Here is a 27,360-nt window from a genome sequence, read left to right on the forward strand (position 1 = left end):
TTTTTTTTTAATGATCTCTTCCTAAGGCCTAGCTTTTAGTTCATGTTTTGCTGCTCAGTAAAAGTTATTTCCAGTTCTTCTGGGGCTCAGTAACTTGGCATTCTTCCATTTAGCCTCTGCAGGCAAACTGTAAGGAGACTCCTGGAAGAGTAATAGCTGGAAATGGCTGGGCTGCATGCACTTTCTCATGTCCACAACACACCAGAGAAATTAATTAAGCCTCAGAGCAACCCTTTGAGGTATTATTATTATTTGCTTTTTACATGTGCAAATCTCAGCACAAACACCAGTGTTTTGCCCAAAGACAAAGGAAAGTGTTAGTTTCATACTGAGATTGGCATTTAATTATTATTGCTAAAGTCAATACTGTTCTTTTTCCATAATGCCTCTTTTCCGTTTTTGCTTTTTCTCTACAGATTTTACATAATCTCATTGTCATATGGCTAAAAGATTGCTTTAAAATCATAAACAGTTTACAAATGTAGCAACTACACATATTTACCTTTATTTATTTATTTTTGTTGTTCAATACTAGGGTTTGAGTCCATCTCCTGTGTTTGCTAACAAGAGTTTATCACAAGCTCTGCCCCTTGTATCTTAGAAATTTATGGAATAGGTCCTTATTTAGGCAGACTTAGACTGTGACTCTCTTACAGCTTCCCATGTTGTTGCCCAGACAGGCATATCCTTCTTTTAATTGATTGTGATGGGGTTACATGAATACATGAACCATTTCACACAGTCTTCATTATTATTATTGTTATTGATGTTGTTTTGTCTGTCTTGGGGATTGAACTCTGGACCTGGGTGCTATCCCTGAGCTCTTTGGCTGAAGGCAAGCATTCTACTACTTGAGCCACAGTGCCACTTCCGGTTTTCTGGTAGTTAACTGGAGATAAGAATCTCATGGACTTTCCTGCCTGGGCTGGCTTTGATCTGCAATCCTCAGATCTCAGCCTCCTGAGTAGCTAGGATTATAGGCATGAGCCACCCACAGCAGGGCCTTATCTTATTTTTAATTGTAAAATTCACATTTATTAATACAATTTCTGATTTCCTCTGTGCGTGATATTTTATGGAATATTTTTCTCCACTGGAGGCCTTATTCCATGAGCATTTAAATAAATAACAAAAATAAACTTGTGTGAAATCCTGGTATATTCAAATTCTAATAGATTTAAGGAAAATAGAATTAAAACAAAAGTTTAAATAACAAAATAGCATATGGATCAATTTAAATGCTTAATCAGTTTGGAGTGGAAATTTTTCCTATTTTTTATTTTGCACTTTTGCTAAATAGTGAAGAAGACAATAGTGTCATATTAAAGAAAAATATTATTTTATTAGGGCAAAACCTTAATTATTTCAGCAATTTCCCAAAAGTTCAGAAAAGGAACAAAGAGTCATAATTCCTGAAGGATAGTAAATGAAATATAGAAAATTATAAACATTCAAAAGTTGACAATATTAATAGACAAAAATGGATATTGAAAAGTATTTTAAAAGAAATGTTGCCCTTTAATTCATCAGGGTTGAGTTAAAATACATGTTTTTTTTATATTACTCTTGGTTTATTCTAAGAAATATGTGTCACTTCTTTTAAATTACATTAATGAATTGTAGTGTCTCTCTTTTGATTGGCAACCTTTTAAGGTTATGTATTAGTATCTTAGGTAAAGATTGATTTTAAATCACTGGTGGTAATCATATGTTTGCACATATGCTTTCCAAAATAAGTCTACTAGGACAAAGACTATCCTGGGTCATCTCCAGGTAATTTAGTTAAACAATTACAGAAACAAGTGGGAATGAAAGTAGTCATGAGTGCTAACAATATTTTATTTTTAACTTTTATGTTTTTTATTGTAAACAATAATGTACAGAGGGGTTACAGTTATATGAGTAAGGTAATGAGTACATTTCCTATCAAACGTTGTTACTCCCTCCTTTGATTTCTCCTACCATCCCTTCCCTTCTCACCTCCCCAACTCCCCCTCCCCCCCCACATACCAAATTGTAAAGTTCATTTTCTATGTAGTGTCTTGTACATCTCATTGTTACAATGAGTCAGCCTGTATCCTTGTTTCAGCATTTTGTTATTTCTCTTCCCTTCCCCAAATTAGAAAAATGTATATGCAAGATGCAGGGCATGGACGTCAAATACAGTGAAAACAAGGGTCATACCATGGGGGAAGAATATACAAGAGAAAGAAAAAAAATCACATAGTACATTTAGATACATTAAAAACAATAGCAAGAAAAAAAACAAGTTGTGTCCTTATCTGGGGGTTCATTTCACTTATCACCTTATATGGTCACATGTACATTTTTTAACAAGTATATTTCTCCACTGCCTTCACATCTTGGTGACTGGTTGAGGGAGTATGGGATTGAAGCTGTTTCAGTATCATATTCGTTTATATTAATCCAAGTTTAACTCTACAGTATCTTGGTGAAAAAAGAATAATGATCTTTCGCTTTTGCAGTGGTGTGATCTTAGAAAAGTGGCTGAAGTGTAATGTTGCCCAATAATAGATGAGCAAAATTTTTATGGCCTCTTCTGTATCATCTCTCTAAAAAAGTATCTTTTAAATTAGTCTCACTGGACAGTCTACACATTGGACCCAAATCAGTTAATGAGGTATTTAAGTCAAATTACATCAAAACTGATGGATCCACCCAGGAGACTTAACAATATGTCTTGAAATTTGTACTTTCTGTTGTGTCATGAAGAAATTAAATGTTATTCTGTCTGCATACATTTTAAAAATTGATTGTAATTTTTGACTCCTTAAACAGCAAAATAATCAAGGAGTTGGACTGTTTCTTTTATATAATTTTAAAACCCATATTATTTTTAAAAAGATCATAAAATATCATCAATAAATGCTGAAAGAAAATAAAAACTAGTAATGAGACAAACTTTGTTGTAGCATAGCACATTTTGATCTGAGATAGGAGTTTATATAAATATATGGCATGGGAAAAAATCTCATGAAATAAAACAAAATCTGCTAACAAAGCTCTAATACAAAATGAAAGTTAAGGGTCTTGGCTTTCTCTATATTTGTTTTGTTTTAACAATTAAATGATATTGACAATTAACTAATATTGATATTTCTACTTATATCGTTTATTTTTTCATTATGTTTAGCAAGCAGATAAAATATATCTAAATTATATTTGTTTATTCATTATTTTGGAACTCAAATTTATTTTTGTTTTTATTTTTCCTTTTCTAAAGCCCAGTCACCGAATACATTTAGTTATGCTGTAAGTTGTTAGAATTAGTTAATTGTCTTAAGTACAGTTTCTGATCTTAATGGAAAGGATTTAAGCTCCAATCAACAAGACTTTCCTACATTTTATATCCTCTGACTACCACCAATGTACTATAGTCTAAATGGCAGTTTTATAATAAATAACATGAAAAACATGTTAGAAAAGGAATGTAGTACTGCACTAGAGAATTTCAAATTGATGCCAATTGCAACACAGAGTTTATAGTCCGAAAAAAATGGTAAGTCAGATTTTTCAGTACTAAGATTTAATTATCTTTCTTTTTCAAAATCATTCTGTCTTTTTAGTTAATGAAATGACTTTGCATATAGTGAATCCACATTTTAAATAATTTTAAGTAGCATTTAGAATTGAATGATATTTTACTGTTTCATTTCATTTTGAATAAGACTCGAGTGAAATAAACTGATACTTTTATGTAGCAATCTTTGATCTCAATAAACCATAGGTTAAAAAAAATCACAGACATGATATATAATAGCAATGGCATAAAATTGTAACAATTATATTTTGATTACATTCTTTTTAATTGCAATATTGACTGATGGTAAACATTTTGTGCAAAGCTAATTTTCAAAGTAGGAAGTAAAAATTATGCTATTTTCACTGAAGTCATTAAGAATCTTGAAGGACTGGGTAATGTCCTCCAAGAATAGTGTTTGGAGTTTAAATGTTCAATCACTCTCTTTGTTAGCTTAATTCAATAGCAAATGTCTTTTGCACATACTAAACAGATTGAGAGAGAAGCCACAGAAGATCATGATTACTTAATTTTATTCTACAACAGAGACCATTTATATGTATATAGCTTTGCTCATCATCTCCTATCTGTAGCACTACAAACAGTTATATACAATTGGTGAAAAATGAGATATAGCTCACTAAATAGTTGATAAACTATGTACTTCAACATTCCCTACCTTAAGACACTATATATTAAAATTTCATTATGTGCAACATGATACATATCAGAAAAACTATGTAATAATGCAAAACATGTATATGCTGCTATTGTTTTTGCTTTCATTTAAAATTTAGCATGAATCAAGAATGCAGTGTCAGATTTTAACACTACTTGAGATTTCTTAATACAATTTATATTACTTTAGCTTAGAAAAACCATAATAAACTGAGTGGGAGTGATATTTGTCTTTCTTCTTATTCAGAACTTTAAATGAGGAGAAAATGAGGTTTCAATCTCAGGTTTCTGGTTCATACATATAATTTCAGCTGCTCTGGTGGCAAAGATCAGGAGGATGCCAATCTGAAACCAGAGTGTGCCCCCTCCAAGAAAAAAAAGTGAAACAAAATCAAAACAAAAAAAAAACTAAGGATAACACCACTGAAACAAAGAAGGTGGGCATAGCAGCTCATGTATATGATACTATTTATTACGTAGGAGGCATAGATAGAAAGATTGTAGTCTGAGGACAGCCTGAGGGGAAAAAGAAGACTCTTATGTGAAAAATAACTAAAGTGAAACAAGACTGAAAAAAATAACTAAAGCCAAAAAGTATTGAAAATATTGTTCCAATTCTAAACCATCTACCTGCCAGCAAACCTGAAGTTCTGAGTTCAAAGCCCAGTACTGTGAAAAATAATAAGTTAATTAAATAAAAAATAAAATTAGATGGTTGTTGGTGGCTCACGTCTGTAATCCTAGCTACTCAGGAGGCTGAGATCTGAGGATTGTGGTTCATAGCCAGCCCTTGCAGGAAAGTCCATGAGACTCTTATGTCCAATAAACCACCAGAACACTGGAAGTGGAGCTATGGCTCAAGTTTAGAGCACTAGCCTTGAGATGAAGAGTTGAGGAAAAACACCCAGGCCCAGAGCTCAAACCCAACGACTGACATACACAAAAAAAATTAACTTAAAAAGAAAGAAATGAGCATTAATCATCCATTATTCCTTTCATTGTATCGTTAGTCAGTTTTGACTACACATTTAGTGAAATGAAGGATTAATTTAAGATCATAACATGACATATCAAATCATATTTCGTGTGTCTTTTTTATTTTAAAAGTAAGATATCTATATTATTTGGATTATTTTCCATCTTTCTGTTCTCGTAAATGCATGTACAATTGTATGGGCAAAGGAATAATTCAAAATGGGAATGGCTAATAACACAGTCTTCCTAACCCACAGCTCAATTTAATCAACAAACTTTGGTGCTAGTGTACTATGCAGGAGCCACTCAGCGCAATCAAATAAAGGAAAATAGGTTATCTCTCCTTAAGGTCTGCATCTTTTCCAAACTGACTTTGGTGGCACTTTCCCTTTCTTTTCTAAAATTATCTTATCTATTGCCCTAATATATAATCAATGATTAAATACTTAGATTGCATAGAAAAAAAAACCAGAAAAATGTAGAGATAAGACACTTATTACTTTCATTGGCCTACAGTATTTAAACAATAATTATGACATAATTACTGCTAACACATATCACTAGTGAGTAGCAGCCTACATGCTCAAAACTGCCTTATGAAATTCATCACTTTAAATTTTTCTCTCATGTATGAGTGTCACAAAAGTTCAACAACAAATGAATAAAATATATTCAAAGAATAAAATAGTTCATAATTTATAATACATATTTGAAATATAATTAATTGAAAAACAAAGCTCTAGGTCACTTTCTCTTCAACGCAGGTAAAGTTTTGTTAAACTATGTCTTCACATTATAAAAGCAAATAAACACATGTCCTTATCAATTATCTGTTTTGTTCCAACTCATTTGTTTGTTTGGCTATTTATTTTGTGCAGTACTTGTGCTCAGGGTTTGGACATCCTTCTTAAGCTTTTATACTCATGTCTAATGTTCTACCAATTGAGCTACAGTTCTACTTCCAGCTTTTTGCTGATTAATTGGAATTAAGGGTCTCATAGACTTCACTGCAGAGCAGGTTTCAAATTATTATCTTCAGATCTCAACCTCATGAGTAGGTAGAATTACAGGTGTAGCTACCAGTGCCAGTTATTTTATTTATTTATTTTATTACAGTCCTGGGGCTTGAACTCAAGGCTTGGTCACTCACACTAAGCCTTTTCAAGACAAGCTATCTACCACTTGAGCTACATCTCAGATTCTATTTTTAGAGGTTAGTTGGATATCAGAGTCTATGGACTTTTCTTCCTGGGGTGGCTTTGAACTATGATCTTTAGCTCTCTGCCTCCTGAGGAGCTAGGATTATAGGTATTAGCCACCAGTTTCCACCTATTGTATTTTTAAAATTTAATTTTTTTCTGAACTTGAAGAGGTTGTACAGTGAGTTACAATTTGATATATACATCTAAGTGTCCAGTGCTATCTGTTCAGAGTCAATCCTTACTTTTTCTCCCCCATTCACCCCATAAAGTTATTCCACATTTTCCCCTTCTTATATCACATATGTACATTCAGTATTCTTGTTGTCTTTTCCTTTTTGATTCATCCATCCCCCTTATACTCACATCTCTTAGTAAATCTCATTTCAACTTCTGTTAATCATTTTGTTAAGCTGTTAATTGTTCATGAAAATTCATCATTATATTATAATCATCTTTGTAATATATGCAAAAGAAGAAAAACAATACCAAATGTATTTCAGACTGTGTTAGAAACACACTTACATAAATATGTTGTACTGAATTGAATTGGTACAATCAAGTAGGCTTATTGCATCTTGAATCACTATGGGATGAATTAAAGAAACACATTAATATTTATATTTCTCTCTAGGCATAATTCTATTATATGCTATATCTTCCCAAAACTGCACAGATCAAAATCTTTACCATTTATAGTATCTTATCACTTTTTAAGTAAATGAAATACCCACTTTTTAAAATATAAAGCCAGTCCTTTTTTTTTTTTGTCAGTCGTGGATCTTGAACTCTGGGCCTTGGCGCTGTCCCTGTGCTCTTCAGCTCAAGGCTAGAGCTCTACTGCTTGAGCCTCAACACCACTTCCGGTTTTCTGGTGGTTTATTGGAGATGGCTTTGAACCGTGATCCTCAGATCTCAGCCTCCTGAGCAGTTAGGATTACAGACATGAGCCACAGGAACCCGGCTCCTTTTCATTAGCATATTAAATTCCACATTCTTTCTTCCACTTTAAGACATTATTGTGGCTAATTTCTCTTTTTCCTTCATATTCAAATATTCTGCATGGAATTATTGTCATGCTGGATTATCTCTCAGGATTTATTGTTTTCCTCCTGAAAAAGAAAACTAAAGTTACTCTGACTCCACTTCTATTGATAGCTGTTGGCCCATATCTTTGCTCCTCTTTGCTGAATATTGCTAATGGAATTGTCCCTCTTCACTGGCTCCCATTTACCTGTCCCATGGCCTCCTAAATGCTCTGTGAACCACTGTAATACCAAACCTTTGATTTTCAAGGCCCAAAATATCTTCTGCACTGCTACATGTAATAGTCAATGATCCAATCCACACACATCCTACTTGAGACATCAATATAGTTCATCTTTGCATTAAATGCTCTGTTTTCCTTATTACTATATTTGCTATCCAGGACATGACCTTCTCTAGCACCCCTTTAATTTCTTAATATACTTTTTATGTTTTACTAATATGTAAAGGCAGAAAAGCTTCATACAAATGGGTTTACCATACAGTGTTAGCTATTGTATACATTCTGAAAATGTGAAATATACCCATGGAACACTCACTTCCTACTGATGGTGCTCTGTTCATTTCTCTCTTGTTTTCTCAGTTATCTGTGTGTTCTCTGTGTGTGTGTGTGTCTGTGTCTGTGTCTGCTTCTATGTCTCTTTGTCTTTCCATTTTTCTTTTCCTCTCTCTTCTGACTCACAACATCTGTGATTTCTTCTGGTTCCATGATTTTAAATATTAGCTATTCATCAACTCACATTTACATTGCTATGGTCTGTCCTGATGGAGCTATAGATACACAACCCCACTTCCTGACAACTCTACCCACAGACTTTTCATGACACAACTCATTTCCTTTCCAACAGCTCTACCTACAGTCATCTGCAGATCACTGGATAGAAATCTGCTCTGAGACAGAAATTATTAAAGACATGCTTTATCTACCTCTTTCTCATCCTCTTGCAGTCACTTTGAAAAGGAACCTAGAATTCTATCAGGTGTCACCACCTCCACTACTAACCCCCTGGTCAAATCAGCATATCAATGAACTGGATTATAACAATAAACTTCTAATTGATTCCTTGTCTTTCATTTTTCTTTCCTCCTCAACATAGTGGCAGAGATGATCTCTTTGAAATTTCAATCATATGGGCTTCTTACTCATCTTTAAACACTCAGGTATTATACCTCCTGCAATCTTTTCCCTTGTTCCATACAGAATTAAGCCCTTCATGTTTTTCAAGTTTCAGCTCTAATGTCAGTTTGACAGTCCCTGCCTTAACTACTGTGTTAAAATTTAAACCCATGTAACCCTCCAAATTTTTGTTACACTAATCCACATTTACAGCTGTTGCACTTATCACCTTCTAAACTTGTTTTATAATTACTATATATATTCATATACATAGAAGTGTGAGTATATATATATATATGCATATATATATATATATATATATATATATAGTACACTTCAATTATCAGTTTCCTTTTTCTGGAGAGGAGGTGAAGAGGTCCTTTATCATTGACTTTTGTGAGCCACATGTCTGGGCAATATCTGGCCCAGATAGGTTCTCAATGCATATTAATTGAATTAATAAATTCATGTGTCAGGCATTTTGGGTTGTTCACCTCAATTTGTTTTCCAAACTTCTATGTAGGAATTATTAGTGTGTTCCTTCTGGTGAAGAGGATGAGATAGAACATTCAGAATTACATGTAATTTACCCAAAGTTACAGAGTTGCCAGTAGCAATTGGGGGGTTGATTTATTTATTTCTTTTGCCAGTCCTGGGGCTTGAACTCAGTGTGTGAGCACTGTTCCTGAGCCTTTTTTGATCAAGGCTAGCACTCTGCCACTTGAGCCATGGTCCCATTTCTGGCCTTTTCTGTTTATGTGATACTGAGGTTTTGAACTTAATCCATGCTAGGCAAGCCCTCTCCCATAGGTGGAATTTAAAGTGAGTTAACTTCACTCCAAAGCCCCTACTTCTAGTCCCCATTCTTCCCATCTAAGTATTAGCTCATTATTGCATTAGAAATGTATATAACCAAGTAAGTTAGACTGTAAATACAAGGCTTGTTATACTCATGGAAGATAATAGTTCCTTCATTTTGATGACAATAAAAAGTTATTCTGTTGACATTTGCTGCTTATACTTTATCTTACCTTAATGAAATCAATCAACTTGGCCATTTCCTACCTTCATTAGTGTAAAATGTGACATGCTAGTCCCAATATACTCAACTAGAACAATTGTCAGAAACTGAGGTGCTTGAGAAGAATATACTGAACTATTCTGACCTGTTGGTGGCACATTGACAGGGAGTCTCTTCCTTGGGAAATACGAATAGCATGTATCCTGTCACTGCTGCCAGGAAATCTATAAGAAAATGAGTAGTCATCATTCTCAACAAAGAAACTGTAATGTCATCGTTGGCTTCACTTTCTTTCCATGTTAACATCGCCTCCAAGCTGGTACTCTGATATTCATGCTTACAATGGTGATTATTGCATTTCAAGACTTTCAGATTTTCTGATCAACAATACTCTACATTTTTCAGAAGGGTTGTTTTTTGCTTTTCATTAGTAATTGGTACAAGTACCCTGCAAACATTTTTTGTCTTTATACTTCTAAAGTGTTAAATGATGTTTCCATTGTATTCTAATGCATGTTTTGTACTTAGGAAAATATAAGAAAAACAAATATATTTTCCAATATTTTGACCTGTGGTTACAAATTAATTATTTTAATACTTTCACTTGAATTATGATAAATATGTTTATTATTACCAGTATTATTATTTATACTAAGATTTCTTACAGTTGATGAATTATGACTTTTTAGTTAACTTGTTATCTTTGCCAAAGGAGGGGTAACAATGCTCAGTAGGAAATGAACTCATTATCTTACTCATGCTACTGTAACATTTCTGTACAGTATCTTTACAATAATATAAATTCATATATATATAATTTTAAAACTTTTTCCAATACTGGAGCTTGCTTGGTTCTTGCTTGGCTTTTTCCTTCAAAGTTCTCACTGTACCAGCTTTTTGCTGGTTAGTTGGAGTTTAGAGTCTCATATATTTGGCCTTTCTTTCCTTGATTTGAACCTCAATCCTCAAAACTCAAAACTCCTCAATAACTAAAATTATAAATAGGAGCCACTGATACCTGCTTGAAAAACTGAAAACTTTTATAACATGTGAAAGAATAATAAAAGGTTGATGATCTCAACACGTAATTTTATCAATTTTAAGACTTTATTTGCTACATTACCACTCTCTACTTCTTTCTTTATCTCTCCTACACTATACACAGGCACACACACACATAAGTACGTGCTTGTTTGTTTGACTATTTTATGTCCTAACCATTGAAATCATCTTCTAATAATATTCCTGTATAAAGCCAAAGTATCAATGCAACTTAAACAAAATTAATGTTTTCTAATTCATATTGCTTATGGTACAATCCACCTTTAAGGTTTTCATTTGATTAAGATATCTGTTTGTTTTTTCTAAATTAGAGATTTAAGTTTTACTCCTATATTCGATTGTTATACTTCTTAAATCTCTTTCCCCCCTATTAATTTGAAGGTGTCTTGAAGATTATGTTAGTACTAATTTGTACTGAACAGGTACTACTTATAATATTCCTAATAGAAAGGTGTATTTGTCTTGTATACATACACACACATATATATTATATTCATATACATATATATTTGAGTTTTTAAAAGTTGAAATAACTTTGACAGGTAAAATTCATTTGAAATTCATTAATTTATACATTAGCAGGTTGCCAGATTTCAACTCAAGAGAATCAAATTTAAGACCAAATCAACAAAAGTATCACTAAGACTTCACTGGATATTTTTTCTCTTTAATATCACATAGTGCCAAAAGCTACTAAAGCAAAACTTCATGGAAGGAAACATTAGTGAAACACTGGCCAAACTGGCTTTGTTTGATCCAGAAGGGAAACTGGAAAACTACTCCTGCCAATTATGAGTATTTACTATTTCATCTTATAATTTATAACCTCACAAAATTTATTTTTACCTCACATTTGACATTTTAACATTATTAATATAGTTTATTCTAAGCCAAAAAAATTCTTATGGATTTTTGGCTTTCCTGGAGATAATTCAAATTTACACAGCTAATTGCTGTCAGAATATCTTAGGTAATTAGCAAGCTATATAAGCATTCTGTGATTCTGTTGAAAATGATATCCACTGCCAATAAGATATTGTACTATAAAGTAAGCAGTTCTATATTGTTATTAAGTAAGATAACAACTTTTGGATGGATTTTATTCTGTTACTAAAGTAGCAAACATGTGGAAGATGAATTGTAACATGAACTAGATTTTTTACAAAGTAAAACAATTGCAATACTACCAGACAAGCAGGAAAGGTTAAAAGCTATGTACATATGACATTATAAGATGATGCTAGGCAAAATGAACTCCAACATATGGATACAAGTGGTTTTTTGTTTGTTTTGCTGTTTTTAATGCACTATATCATTTTTTGTTTATTTTGTATGTTCTTCCCACTATTTATAATGACTGTTGTGACTGTATTTGATTCCAGTGCCCTGTATCTTATGTATGTGTGTGTGTGTGTTTGTGTGTGTGTGTGTGTGTGTGTGTATATATATATATATATATATATATATATATATTCTAATTTGGAGAGGGGAAGGATAATAACAAAATGCTGAAACTAGGACACAGGTTGACCCATTGTAACAATGAGATGTACAAGACACTATGGTGAAAATGAACTTTACAGCTTCAGAAAGGGGAAGGGAGGAGTTGGGCAGGTGGGAAGGGAAGGGATACTAGGGGAAAATGAAAGGAGAGAGTAACAGTACTCCATAGGAAACATTCTCATTACCTTACTCATATAACTGTAACACCTTTGTACCATTTTTTTACAATAAAATAAATAGAATTTTAAAAAAATTGCAAAGAACAAGGCAGGATGGGACTAAACATTGCGACTAATAATTTACAAGGGTAAAGTTGGTGTAAACTTTCTTGAAAGTCTTTTTCTCTCTCCGTGTGTCTGTCTGCTTCTCATGATTTCAGCTTGAGCTAAGATTTGTAGAAATGAATGAATAATATGTAAGACTATATTCAATTTTCTCAGAAACAATTAATTGTACTCCAAGTATTATCTATATAAAACTTTAAAAATTTTCAAAAATTAATAGCATTACATTTTTTTGAAGAAAAACTATACAAGACAAAAAAGGTGTGTTCTGCAGGGAGAAAGCTTTAGTGATAGGCTGTTGAATAAATTAGCTTGATTATGGATCAAGATTGTGTTATCTAGTCAACTGGCATCATACCAGTTCTGAGATTATCTTGCCTCCTGCTTTGTGTGTACATTGGTCTGATTCTTGTATTTTTACAAGATCCCTAGAGGCCTATAACATTAAAATACTAATAAGTTTTGGTAACAATGTTTTACATGAGCTATACAATACTTGTATTTTACTGTGGAGAATTTTTAATATTTTATAGGGCATAACTTGACAGAATACCCATGTCAAGTAATTTATTTAATATCACTTTTGTTAACCTATTGCTGAAGCAACCATTAGGGTTCAGTTTTTCTTTCTAAAGAACATTTTATTCCTATGTTTAAGCAAATAACTTACATTCATATTATCCGACTTACAAAATTGCTACAATAGAGAAAAACTCAGCTTTAGATGTTGACAAGAGAAATTACAAAAAAAAAAACTAAGCAAAATAAAACCTGACAAGTTAATGTTTTCCACCAACTTTTTTTTCTACTCATTAGATATGAATCTTTTACATCTGTAACAGTCAGGTTAGAAGGAAAAATAATCACTAACAATGTCATCCACAGAGTTTACCAATGAAGGCTAGATGTTAGTATCCTGACTAGACAAGACTTTAACATCAAAGACATTCAATGACCAACAATGCCTTCATAGACATACCTACAGAAAGGATTATTTAAGTATCTCTTGCTTTTCAAAACTTCCTCGAATGAACCTGATTGACTGTGGCTAATTCTCAGCTTCCATGCTAATTAAAAGGATGCTTAAAGAAATTGCCATCCCTTTCCTTATGATTTTAATTTTTAGTAGAATATATATCAAGTAGAGTTGATATTATAGAGTGTATGGATTCTCCCTCATAATTCTCTCAAATTTATGTTTTCTTCTTGAATCTTTACCATATTCTATGAGCAAAATCATGTGTCCCCAACTTCAAGTGCCAAAGCTTTAACTACCACCTAATATAAAGACATTTAGAGATAGAGACATTAGTGGGGTTGATCAGTTGAAGAGGTCAAGAGGCCTCATGAGGTAAGTAGAGCCTTAAGAAAGGATATGGTCAGGATGTTCCTTTTTCTAATTGTTGTTATATTATTGGCTTTTTTTTTTTTTTTGGTCGTGTGGTTGAACTTTGGGCCTGGAGACTTTCCCTCAGCTCTTCAGCTCAAGTAGAATGCTCTACTGCTTGAGCCACAGCACCCCACTTGCAGTTTTCGAGTAGTTTATTGAAGATAAGAGTCTCACAGACTTTCCTGCCAGGGCTGGCTTTGAACCGTGATCCTCAGATCTCAGCCTCCTGAGTAGCTAGGATTGTAGATGTGAGTCACTGGTGCCCGGCTTTTATACTAAAATTATTATTATTGGCTTTTATACTAAAATTCTAATTTGTCCTTGGGGAAAATACACACAGTTTTTACTTATAATTCCAACTAGTCTGACACTTCTCTTCATGCTACTGATGGCAATAATAGATGGCATTTTTATATTTTTTGGAGTTGTTTATATTATCTTTAATGATTTTTTGTCCACGTGAATTTTGTTACATTTAATAGATTTTCTAATGAATGGCATATTCCTTTGATGTTGATATTTGAATAATATGTTTAATGAATTCAGAACGAATTTAGAATATACTTTCTGGTCTCTTTGAAAAATGGCCACTCCAAATTTTTTCAACACAATTTAAACATTTTTTTAAATTTTATGAATAGATTTATCCTTAATAACTAATAAATAGATTTAATTATGATGTAACGGTTTTCTCAGTCCTAGGCTCCAAGTAAGGTAATGAAATGAAGTGAATAAACAAAGTTCATAAGTCTATAATTTCCAGAGAACTGGAGAAAATTAAAAATGTACATCATTTGAATATGCACATCCAACATTTAGAACAAATAGAAATGATTTGCTAAAAATGGGGGTGGAGTTACAGTTGTCTCAGGATATGACACTGTAGAGAAAAGTCCTAATTTTCAAAGTGAATTAGCAAAACATCTGAAATTCTGTAAGTATGTGAGATGAGGTTTTATAGTGCTTTTCTTTCCTTCATTGCTAAAGATATGGCTATCATCCTATGTCAAAAAATCCATATGTTAGAGTGAAAATTAAACTTCATACATCCTTGACGTGCTAAGAAAAATATCAACCAAAAGTATTTCATATAATAGGGTTTTTTCCATAATACAGGGGAGCCCTTTCTATCTGTGCACATTCCATCTTCAAGATTGCTGAGATAGAAAACAAGAAGCCAACACCATCATAAACCTGAAGTGCACAATATTAATAGTAATTCCTGTCTTTTTCATGTATAGTTTTCCCTTCTGGACAGGCCAATATCCATCTTCCAAAACTGTGGAACCACTTTATTATTTGATATAGCATTGGATAAATATAAGATCCTCACTTCTTTTATTTGGGCTGCAAAATCTTGATGTGCTATTAGAATGTAATAATGCCCCCCTACTCAAACAATTTTTCAAAATTCCATGTAAAATTTGTGGATAATACAGACAAGTACTAAAAGATGTCAAAGAACAAATGTCTTTGGATGCCTCCAAATTCCAAGAAAAAATTCAGCTAATTAAACTACATCATCAAAGATATTAAAATCAGAGGATCACCATTGAACAGTTCTTTTCAGGATTAAAATCATTTGCCTTTTATTAGGAAGGATCTATTTTTGACTCATTTACAATAACAATAAAATAAATAAGTTCCGTCTGTATTTTATATCAGAAAAAATGACCACTTCATTCTTACACACAGAGACATACATACACAATTACTCACACACAGAGACATTAATGCTTCATAAAGTTGCCCTTCAGATAAAGTTTATAAGTACTTTCTTTTTTATTTTTATTTTTTATTGTGAAAATACTATACAGAGGGGTTACAATTACATAGGCAAGATAATGAGTACATTTCTTATTAAGTATTGTAGCCTCCTCCTTTGTTTCCCCTTCCCATCCCTTCCTATCCTCCCCCTACCCCCCCACCCAATCCTCCCCACTACCCATTCATCCCCCCCCCTCCCGCACCAAAGTTGTAAAGTTCATTTTTCGACATAACGACTTGTACATCTCATTGTTGTAATGGGTCCACCTGTATCCCTATTTAAGTACTTTCTATAAGGAAGTTTATGAAACTTTAAGAAAATTGTTCTTCTTGAAACAGTGACAGGTGCCAAGAATTTGCCTGAAAACCACTTAAACTGAAAACAGCAATAGATCTCTTTAGTAAAAATTAAATTACCTAGAGAAATTATTTTAATTATTGAGTCAGACCATGTATGTATATGAAATATCTCCAAAGGATCGTGTGTTAAAGCCTTGGAATAATGAGTTGGCATTTTTGGACCATCTAAAATTGGGGCCTATTGGTTGAGTTCATTTGATGTGTAAAACTTGTCTCTGGTTTATGTCCTCCATGAAGTGAGTTACTTGGTTTTGCCAGCTTTTCCACACCATAATGTATTGTGTGTCATCACACAAGGATGAAGAACCAACAGATTAAAGAGATCATGGACCTAAAACATCTAAAACTGTAAACCAAATCAAAACCTTTCTACCTTAAGTTTACTCCAGTGTGTTCTCACTGTCATGAAAAGTGACTAATTGGCTATGTTTACATAATTGAAGTAAAATGATGATTTCCCTCTTTCCACTGTAAAATGATGATTTCCCTCTTTCCACTAACTTACAATGAGGTTATACTTTCTTATTGGTCAAAATCCTGCTTTCTTATTGGTCACATTGAGCTCCTAGCTTATACCCGGAAGTTATTTGTGGTTGTAAATGTAAAGGAATGTTCTATCCTTAAATTGTCATTCATTCTTCCATCTGAGGTCTATGGAACTCTAATTTGTTGACCAAGCCCTATTAATTTTACCTCTTTTCTTCAAAATCAGATTTTCTCTTTCTGAGCTGAAACTCACACTTGCTGGTCAGCCTAGGGCAGATCTAACATTTCTTAGTAATCCCTCTATTTCCTGTCTCTCCCCTGAGGCTGTATACAAAACTCTTTTATCTCCTTTCCCTGGTCCTCTCACCTACCAAAATCTTAGACTACTGGTAGCTTAACAGAGATTAAATGTCCTAATGAAAGTTCTTTCAAAGCACACTGACTATAGAAAAGGCATTGATTTAAAAAAAAGGATAATAATAATGATATATTAATTGTGGCTTTATTTACAAGGGCTAAAAAATATAGCACTAATTTAAGTCCAGATCACTCTGATTGAGATGTGCTTAATTTTAACTAATTAGTGAAACCTAGCTTTGACTTCCAGTTTTTCTATCTCTGATTTCCATTGTGATTCATGAAGATAAAAAAGAGAAAAATAACATATGGGATGCCTCCCATTTTGCTAGGTGCTAGAAATACAAAATTAATTTAGCAGTGTTTTCTTCTCTAGGACTCAACAATCCAGTGAAGTCATCCAATTCCTCCTACATTTTCCCAAGAGATGGTTTTCCTACCTCTTCTACTTTCTCACATCCTTGATTTTGTGTAAATTGAGATGCTCTATACTCTAAAGACTGGCTTATTCTATATTTGGGGTCTCTAGCCTATTATAGAACATTACAAAGAATAGCTCTTCATAAGATTCAAAATTCTTCTAGTAAGTTTATTTCCCTCTTGTAGTAGTAATTATTGCAAGTAACGTAAAAGCTATTGGCCTTCTCTTTAATTAAACATATCAAGTGTTAGGCTTTTATTTTCTGTCTACAGTATCTACATGAGAGACTATGTTGTAATCAGGTTGTGAAAATGTTCAATGTAAAAACAAACAAACAAGTATTTATTTACTTATTGTTCATTTTTACTAGATAAAGAACTATTAGGCCCATCTTCTTCAGCCTATTTGTTGGCTTGGCTTTGGGACCAGAAATTGGTTCTAATTCAAGTTTGTTTCAGGATCTTGCTCATCCTTACAGTAGCCAGTGGTAGAAATCCCAGAAGAGGAAGTAGAAACATGCAAAGCCTCGTACAAAGTGTAAAGCTTGTATCCAAGAGCTTTCAGCCAGTTTCTTGGCCCATGTTATCTCAAACCTCACCAATGAAATGTAAACCAATCACTGTGGCTAATTAGAAACTAATGGAGGTACACCCCTGGAGCTATGTAGATGTACAATAAGAGAATGAGTCAAATACTAGGTCCAATTTAGAAGTGAGTTTTGGTTTACACTTATATCTAAACATGAAAAGATCTGTCTTGAGCTAATGTAAAGAACCAATTCAAATCTTACATATAAGGCTCTCAGTTTCATATTTGGTACTCATCCAGGTTCCCTGTATTATCTTCTTCTTGTCTTTGATATTAACAGCTCTCAGATGTGTTTTGAAGTCTTGTCTATCAGCAACACCTAGGGACATTCTTACAGACAAAAACTCTGAGGTAGTGCTCAATAGTGAGGGCTTTAACAAGTTTGTGATATTTCTAAAATTTGACATCTCTTTTCCTATGACTTTGCTTATTCTAAGAGAGAGAACATATCTACCTTTATGAGCGCTAGAGTTTAGTTGTTAAATCTAGCTTAATAAAATAAATCCCTTTGCTGTTGAGGAGATGTTTGTGACAACAGAGTAGGTGAGAGGAAATATTCTTATTACTTAGGAAAAGCTTATATAGACCAGGATGCTGCCATCACCAAAACCACCATAGTTACTAGATCTATAGCTTAGAAATATAGGTGAGGCCATGTGTAGGTTTTGTTTTTATTTTTTATTTTTATTTTTTTACCTAAGAAACACTGGTAAGTGAAACTAAGATTTAGGGGATGTTTGCTCATATAGGTCACTTATGAAATAAGAAATTGTGAAATATGTCTAGAAAGGAATTTGTTTTGGCTTATAGTTTGTGAAGCATTCCACTTTCTCACTGAAAACAAGAGACAACTCTCTTTTTAAGTGTTATGTACTAGTGCATACTCAGGAACGTCATTTCTTATGCTATCCTACTTTTACTGATTAATTCACTATATCTTTCTTAGTTACCCTACCCCCATCCAGTTCTTCCAGCTACAAATCTTAATACATAAGCTTTTTTTTGGTAGTCCTGGGGCTTGAACTCAGAGCCTGAGCACTGTCTCTGAGCTTCTTTTGCTCAAATCTAGCACTCTAACACATGAGCCAAAGTGCCACTTCCAGCTTTTTCTGTTTATGTAGTTCTGAGGAATTGATCCTAGGGCTTCATGCATGCTAGGAAAACACTCTACCATGGAGCCTCATTCCCAGCACCAAAAATAAACTATTTTTAAATGTACAAATGTACTGGCATGGTGGCGCTCGCCAGAAAATCAACAAGGAGGATGATGCAGGAGGATCAGGAGTTCGAGACCAAATAATTCTAATGCTTACAATAATGCATCAATTGTGCATTCATGCCTAGGTATTATCTATGTGTTGTTAGTATTTTTTAGGAATGAAATTAAAAACAAACTTTCCATCTTAGAAATCCTCTCCCCAGCCAGGTGCTGGTGGCTCACACCTATAATCCTAGCTACTCAGGAGGCTGAGATCTGAGGATCATGGTCCAAAGCCAGCTCGGGCAGGAAAGTCTGTGAAACTTTTATCTCCAATAAACCACCAGAAAACCAGAAATGGTGCTGTAGCTCAAGTGGTAAAGTGCTAACCTTGAGCTGAAGAGCTAAGGGACAGCGCTCAGGCCCAGAGTTCAAGCCCCACGACCGACCAAAAAAAAAGAAATCCTCTCCACACAGAAAGACAGTTCACACATGTGAGCGCACGTGCGCACGCACACACACACACACACACACACACACAATCTATGTTCATAGTGAAGGAGCATTAAACCAAAGAAAGATGGGTATATTGTCTAAACGAATAAAGGTATTGCAAAGACAGAAGACATTTGGCCCTTTAAATTAGCCAAGCGGATAGACTGTATTTCACATACGTTCTCAAGATAATAACTAGTTCTCAGGGAAAAGACCTGTGTATCACAATAATTTATTTTATATTTACTATTTTGTACACATTATTTATCTTAAATTCACCCATAAATATGGTGGCCATATGTGTGACTAATGCTTTATCCAAAGGAAACAAATCTCATCTTCAGAACAGAAATTGTGAAAATCAGCGTTGCTCCCCACCTCCTCCCATAAACTAGAGGTGAAGAGTTATCTGCCTTTACTAATACATTTCAAAGAGATAGTTTACAAATCTTTGAGGAAATACTACTAAATTTTGAGAGTAGCCAGAGGTTTATTTTTCATTTGAAAAGAGGCACTTACATGTAAAAAGAAAGATTGACAATTACCAGATTTCTCAAGCAATAAAAGGAATTAAAAAGGGTCTGCTTTTATTTTCAATAGCAGACATTAGGCATTTTTAGAATTTGTGTTTGCTCTAACATTGTCCCTTCACTTTTTGATAGGGCCATTCTCTTTTTATTACATTTGCCAAACAGTGCAAAGCCTCATTCCAATAACTGGTCACAGGTCAAGAAAAATTGTTTCAGGAAATAGCTGATTTAAATGATCTTTAAATAAGCTTTTTAAATAATTAGGATTTTATTGAAACTATTTCCTTTCTTGGCTTTAGTATTCTTTTCTTTGAACTATTATTTCCCACTCAATGTTTGTTGGTTTTAAATTGAACTGAATGACCAGCATTGAAAAACAAGCCTTACTTTAATTTCTTGGTTAATCAGATCACAGTTCTTCCAAAAAGTCCTGTCAAACTTACATAACCTTTTTCTAGGCAGATACATAGGAGTCAAGTCCTAAGGGAAACTTTGAACACAGGACTCTAGGATTAAATAGGCTTTAGGAAATTTGTGTACAATTGTTTTAAAACTTAAAAAATATATACCTCATAGTTACTCATTAACATTTATTTTTAATGAATCACTGTGGGTACAGCCTAGTGGTAGACAAGGTGTCTAGCTTCCATAAGACTTTTGGTTTATGCCTAGCAACACCATCCTACCCAGAAAACAAAAACAAAAGAGAAAATAAATGAATATTTTTAATGAAAGGCTTCAATTTGCCTTATAATATTAGTATAGCATTAGATATTATTCTTTGTAACATATTTTGTCATCTTACTACTTTTACTAGTTGTTGGTGACATTGAGTAAGGATTGAACCAAAGGCTTTATGCATGTATACCTGTAATATGAGGAATAACACAGACATGCATGGAAGACAATAATTCAAGATAGAAACTACATCCCTAGCCCTTACTATACTACTTTATATTATATTATTTATTTATTTGCTTGCTTGTTTCTTTTTTTTTTTTTGCCAGTCATGGGACCTGAACTCTGGGCCTGGGTGCTGTCCCTCAGCTCTTCAACTCAAGGTTACTAGCACTCTACCACTTGAGCCATAGCACCACTTCCAGCTTTTTCTGCTTATGTTGTGCTGAGGAGTGGAACCCAGGGCCTCATGCATGCAAGGCAAGCACTCAACCACTGAGCCACCTTCTCAGTCCCCACCTGTTTCTTTTTTAAATTTTTTTTTTCTGTACAGAGGGGTTACTGTTACATGAGCAAGGTAATGAGTATATTTCCTATAGAGCATTATTGCATCCTCTTTAGAATAGGTTTTAGTGAGATTTAAAGCCTAGGATCCAGAAACATAAAGACAAAGGAAATGTGGCTATCAAAATAATCTTCAAGGGCCTAACTTGCTGTGATAAATCCAGCTCCAATTATATATGTATAATTATATATAATATGCATAATTATTTATAATATACATATAAGCATGTTTTGCATTTAACACTACTGTTGCAAAATGCCTGATTAAATATTATGTCTATCTCCTTGTCTACCCCCTTCCCCATATCAAGCTCAACATATACAGAAAGAGAGTAGCTGCTTATTACATTGAAAGAGCTTGGGTAGATAATCCAGTAACTTATTCCATAAAAGGCTAATTCTGCATCAACATGACTATTTTTAAAGAAGAGCATATATCCTGCTCATGTATTGCCCTCTGGCTTTTCTCAATGTGGTCTTTTATAATAGGAGTATTTGATTCTTCTTACCTGTTTTATACTTATACAAAGGTCTACACTAACACAATTGTGAGTTCTTTTGCCATCTGGTAGATACATTTAGAGAAACAGAGTTTTGACGTTTTTGATGGTAGCTAGGTGACTGCTAGCAGTTATGGTTCTTTGGAAAGAAAAAAATCCATTTACTTTGATTGTTATTATACTTCAGAAAATATTGATCTATCCCTGCTTGCAAACTCTTTTAAGCAGGTAGCTACAGAGATTTAGACAAAAATCTATATTTCTCTTTGTACTTCCATGCAAGGTACTTCAAAGGAAAATGTTTAAAAAATAGACAGGTTAAGTGAGGTTTCACGTGAACAATGCTATTTGGAGTCTTCATATACAAAAGGAAAGCTTCCTGATACTTTCATTTTACTGACCATTATTAGACTATAAGCTCCTAAGAATGTAGGTCATGTCTCCTTAATTGACTCTACATTATGTTTAGTTCATTCGATATGAGATTAATGTGACAGTTGCTGTGGATGGTTTTTTTCAACTATGTATCCACAGTGTCTCATCAATGCCTTACCTGTGCTTAGAATAAAGTCAACAGCCCTTCAGACTGCACACAAACGATGGCCCAGTCTCCCAGCTCATGCCCCTTACACCTGAACTCCTGCCATAAAGAACAATTTAGAGTTTTTGAAAAGCTGATGGCTTATGTCACACAATCATTTCTCTTGTCAAAGTGCTCATTCTCTCCAAAATATTGCAAACTACCTCACACCTCTTCCCAACACGTGCATAACCTTGCAAATCTGTCTACTCATGATTCCATTTTATGTGCTTCTATTTGTAAATAGTATAAGCCATAACAAAAATGAACATTATATAGAGAGAGATCACAAAATCCCGTAGTTTTTAAGAATATATATATATAGAGAGAGAGAGAGAGAGAGAGACAGTGAGTGAGAGACAGAGACAGAGACAGAGAGGAATTCATAGAAAATTGATGTTCTATCTAGTTATGTCTTTTGAGTAACATTACTTTCTTTGACTACAGAGTATGAGTGCAAGACATTTTTTGGTTTATTCATTTTTCCATGCTTCACTTCCTGCTCTTTTTTGGGGGGGGGTCCAGTCATGGGGCCTGAACGCTGAGCCTGGGTGCTGTTCCTCAGCTCTTCAGCTCAAGGCTAGCGCTCTACCACTTGAGCCACAGCGCCACTTCCGGCTTTTTACTTTTTGCTTATGTGGTTCTGAGGAATTGAACCCAGGGCATGCAAGGCAAGCACTCTACCACTGAGCCACCTTCCCAGCCCCTGCCCTGCTCTTTGATTCCTACTTCAGAGTGAGTAAAAGCTAATAGGCATGGGCTCTTAACAGCAAGGCTTCTGTGCTATCTGGCTTTCTTGGAGCATTGTGGTGGGGTTTATTACTTTGCCAGAGGACTGGGTGAAATGGTCAAGAGATGAGTTCGATAGAGTGTTTTTGCCTCAGTCCTTCACCTGATCACTATGGATGATTGAACTCATAATTAAAAGCCAGGGTTTTTCAGGTAGCTATCCTCATCCAAATTCTAATAAGTATACCCCTTGTTATCTTTCTTAAGCTATACCCATATTTACCCAGTAAGAATGTCCGATTTGTTTCCTTTAGGTTGTCTTACTGGTAAAACATAATTTTCCATAGAAATTGTTCGACAAACAGCAGTAGAGCTCTTGCCTTGAGCTGAAGAGCTGAGGAATAGCACCCAAGCCCAGAGTTCAATTCCCACAGCCAACAACAAAAAAAGAAAAGAAAAACAAAGACAGAAAAATATTTTGTAAGCATCCACTGATTCTTCATTTTATGATCTTAGAATAATTTCATCTCTCAGAGTATGAAAGGAGGTTGGGATTTCTCTAACAAAGGATGGCTCCACTGGGAGTGAGACAAATAACAGCACATCCTTTACAACTAAATTTGGAAGGAACAAAGTAAGCCTCTATCCTCAAAGCCAAAGGTTAGCAGAGGAGTAGCACCTGGTGCTCATCTTTTCCTTTCTTACGGTGTAAGTAACTAACTAAAAAAAATAAGAGAAAGGGTTGTTGAAATAAGGGGATTGGACATCATAGAAAATACAAGCAAAGTACTCTGAATGCTGTATGTTGAAAACATTATGGGAAATGTAGGTTTAAATGGCAGTGGCTGAAATTTGTAGAAACAGGGCTCTTTCAACACAGTTTTCTAAGTTTAGTGACCAAGTTAACTTTGATCTTTGGAGCCTAAAGTAATAAACTCTAAGTTTAAATTCAATCAGATTTCCAGCCAAAGTGTAACATCTGGCCTTAAAGTGACACAGAACCACTCATTGATCAATCTCTCACTTGACAACAGTTGACACCGTAATTCAAATACTTCAGAGTGAAACTGTGTAGGTTAAAAGAAAGTGATCTGTAAAACTTGCAGTTTTGCTGATTCTTAATATTAAGAAGCCTTTTGGGAATCGTATTACCTAAGCAACTAGCTTACAATGGTAGTGCGATATGAATCGTGCAGCTGGAAAAAGACTCCGTGGGTTGCATTAGGTCTCACCTTTAAGCATCAGAGACAAATGAGACTGCAGTCAATATTTAAGGAGATGTAAAGAAACCCACAACTTCCCAGGCAAAAGGAAGGGAGGAAGTACTTGCAATAATGAATGCAGGCTGTGTTTTACAAATGTGATGAAAACACTGACATTTAAAATGCCTCAGACCAAGGACAAAAGTTTAATAAAAAATATGCGAAATTCAGAATGGTGGCAAATGTGCCCTGTGATAAGATTGAGTAATTTATGCAAGCTAATATAGAAATCCACCGCCCATTAGGTAAATCATATACTTCCAAGATAAGCTTATATTTGTATACTACTTTTTCTTTATTACTCCTAAGCAGCATTATTCATAACTGGAACAGAATCTAGGAATTTCTCTCTCTGTCTCTGTCTCTCTGTCTGTCTCGCTCTCTATGAGACTTTTGTTAATGTTCAAAAATAGAATCACATGCTATGTATGCTAATTGATTATTTTTGTCTTTTTAAAAAATCTACAGCTCTGTTTTTAAAAACAGGTTCTCAGTGAAGGTATAGATTTCATATAAAGGACCTACATAGACTAAGTTCACATAACAGCTCTTACTCATAAACTTTGTGTGACATTGAGGAATTACTTTACCTAATTATATCCCCATGGCATGTCAGGATTAGATACAACAAATGTTTACAATTTTTACAATACATAAATAACATATAAATATTTTTCAGTACCATGTGTAAACATCTCATTAGAGGAAACAGTACATAAACAAAAACTTCTGATTATATGTATACATCAATATAGATTATTTTCCAAGGTTTATAGAAACTTGGAGAAAGGAACATCAAAAGACGCTTGCATATTCTGGGCAGTCTTTATGAATGAGGTATTGTATGAATTGAGAGATGTGTAAAATCTTCTCTAGGTTTTAAATCCTTGTGCTGTAATTCCATAGATTTGGATATGTTTTGCTCTTTTTATTTTAATGGATCATGTGCTGGAGACTTGGTACCTAAAAAGTGAAGTGGGATGTGACAAAGCCTTCACTGTGATTTCCAGTGGAAGTTGTCTTGGCCATTAGGAGTGTGTCCTCAGTGATATTAATATAGTTGTAGTGGGATTTAGAGTTGGTTGACCGGTGGATGATTTATTGTAGCAGTGATTCAGTGACTTCTGAATCCTTCTGAATCACTGAATCCTCCCAGTGTAAGTGATCTCTCTTCTTCCTACATGTGTCACTGTCACTATGATGCCACCTACCACCAGATCTCACAGCCCTCAACAGGCCAAGTGTTACTTTTCACACTTCATAGAAAACTGAACCTGGGTTTCATGAATAGATAACTAGTGAATGAAATCCACTCCTCTGTTGCACAATGACTAAATTTTTGGCTTCAGAAAGATGTAAATCCTGCTATTTATACAATTGTGAAACTGCTCAAACTCTTCAACTTCTTTCATCTCCAGATTTCTTATCTATAAATGGAGATGAGAATAGTTCCTTTGTACAATTGGTTGACAGTTAAGTTTCATTCTGCACATTTACAATATTTTAACCGTACCAGCGTGGCTTCAGTGCTCAATAAATGATAGATATTGTACCTAATTGTTCTTTGTTCATAGCTCTATCATTGCACTCATGATTGCATAGTAGTGTTTATTTGCATATTTTATATTCCATATACTGTGAAGATTATTGGAGATACAAGTTTGTCTTTCTATAAAAATGTATAATCAATTGTAAAGAATATTGTACTAAAGGGACAATATGTAGATAACTAAAATTATTCATAGATACAGTAACACATAGATACAATACATAGATTTTTACATTTATATAAAGATACAGTAATGATTCTGAATAGGAAGGGAAAAATTTGTTTAAAAATCAAAATTTTGGGAGACTGTAGGAAATCCTTAAGGTAAACAGACATATCTATGTCGATCTACCCTTGTTATCTATCTATCTATCTTCATCATCATAATCATCATCATCATCTTCCTATCTACCTATATATCCAGTAATTGAAGATAGGCAGATGATAGATAGATGAGATAGTGATAGGAAGAGGCAGAAAGAAATAGAAACCGAGAGAGCTATAGATAGATAGATGGATAAGGAAAAATAAGCTGAGGTTTTCAAAACCAATGGCACCCTCGAGATCTAGCTACAGCTTTACATAGGAGGCCTTTCTGCATCAAGGCCAGAAACCTCCAGCAAGGAAAACACCAGTGGTGCTTACCACAGAGGAAGCTATTTCAGCCATATAGACAAGCAGAGATGCAGTCAAAGTCAATCAGACTATCAAGGGAGTTTGGGTTGAAAACAACAACAACAAACCTCAGACATTGTCATAATGATTCTTCTAGGAATAAATTATCTTGTAATCTGATCAGCTATGGTAACTTCAGTCTTCCCATCCATAAAGTAAGAAAAAATACAGTTTTTGCTTTCTTTCCTAAAGAATATTTAATCAAACAATGCCCATTTAGCAGTAAAAGAAAAAAAATAAGGTTAGAGAATGTATCCAGACTTTACCCTGAAAAAACTTGCCATCAAGAGTACTGTTACTAAATTCTTATTTAGCACCTTGCTTCAGATATTGGAAGGTAACTTTTATGTTCTGTCTTTACAGAAATTGAGAAGGAAAGTTGTGGTGATCCTGGAACACCCTTATATGGAATTAGAGAAGGCGATGGTTTTTCTAATCGTGATGTTTTAAGGTTTGAATGCCAGTTTGGGTTTGAATTAATTGGAGAGAAATCCATTGTTTGTCAAGAGAATAACCAATGGTCTGCAAACATACCCATCTGTATCTGTGAGTACCAAATGTTTTGCTTCTAGATGGCATATGCTACCCTGTCCTTGCATGTAATTGCTTTTGTAATTAATTGCAAAATGCTGGAACCATGTAATTATTTCTGGATGAGTAGCATTCTGCGATACTATCTTTAACAAGTGTGCTTATAAATTTCATTATAGATTTAAATAAAGTTAACATAGTTCACTTGGTAATTGCAAAATATATATTACACATGTTCTTATAACACTTAATTTGGTGGCTTTTTATAATTTA

At 34.0% G+C, this 27,360-nt stretch overlaps 1 protein-coding gene across 3 annotated transcripts in view; it reads left to right on the top strand.

Moving 5' to 3' along the window:
• Csmd3 (CUB and Sushi multiple domains 3) overlaps window positions 1–27,360 on the top strand; it is a 929,488-nt gene that overhangs the window by 535,237 nt on the left and 366,891 nt on the right. For all 3 annotated transcript variants that reach the window (XM_013012565.1, XM_013012564.1, XM_013012566.1), the window contains one exon: window positions 26,920–27,102. In XM_013012565.1, coding sequence (XP_012868019.1) covers window positions 26,920–27,102 — 183 coding nt within the window. The remainder of the gene's footprint in view (window positions 1–26,919; window positions 27,103–27,360) is intronic.

Source organism: Dipodomys ordii, unplaced genomic scaffold (genome assembly GCF_000151885.1).
Source record: "Dipodomys ordii isolate 6190 unplaced genomic scaffold, Dord_2.0 Scaffold17, whole genome shotgun sequence".
NCBI classification, from domain to species: domain Eukaryota; kingdom Metazoa; phylum Chordata; class Mammalia; order Rodentia; family Heteromyidae; genus Dipodomys; species Dipodomys ordii.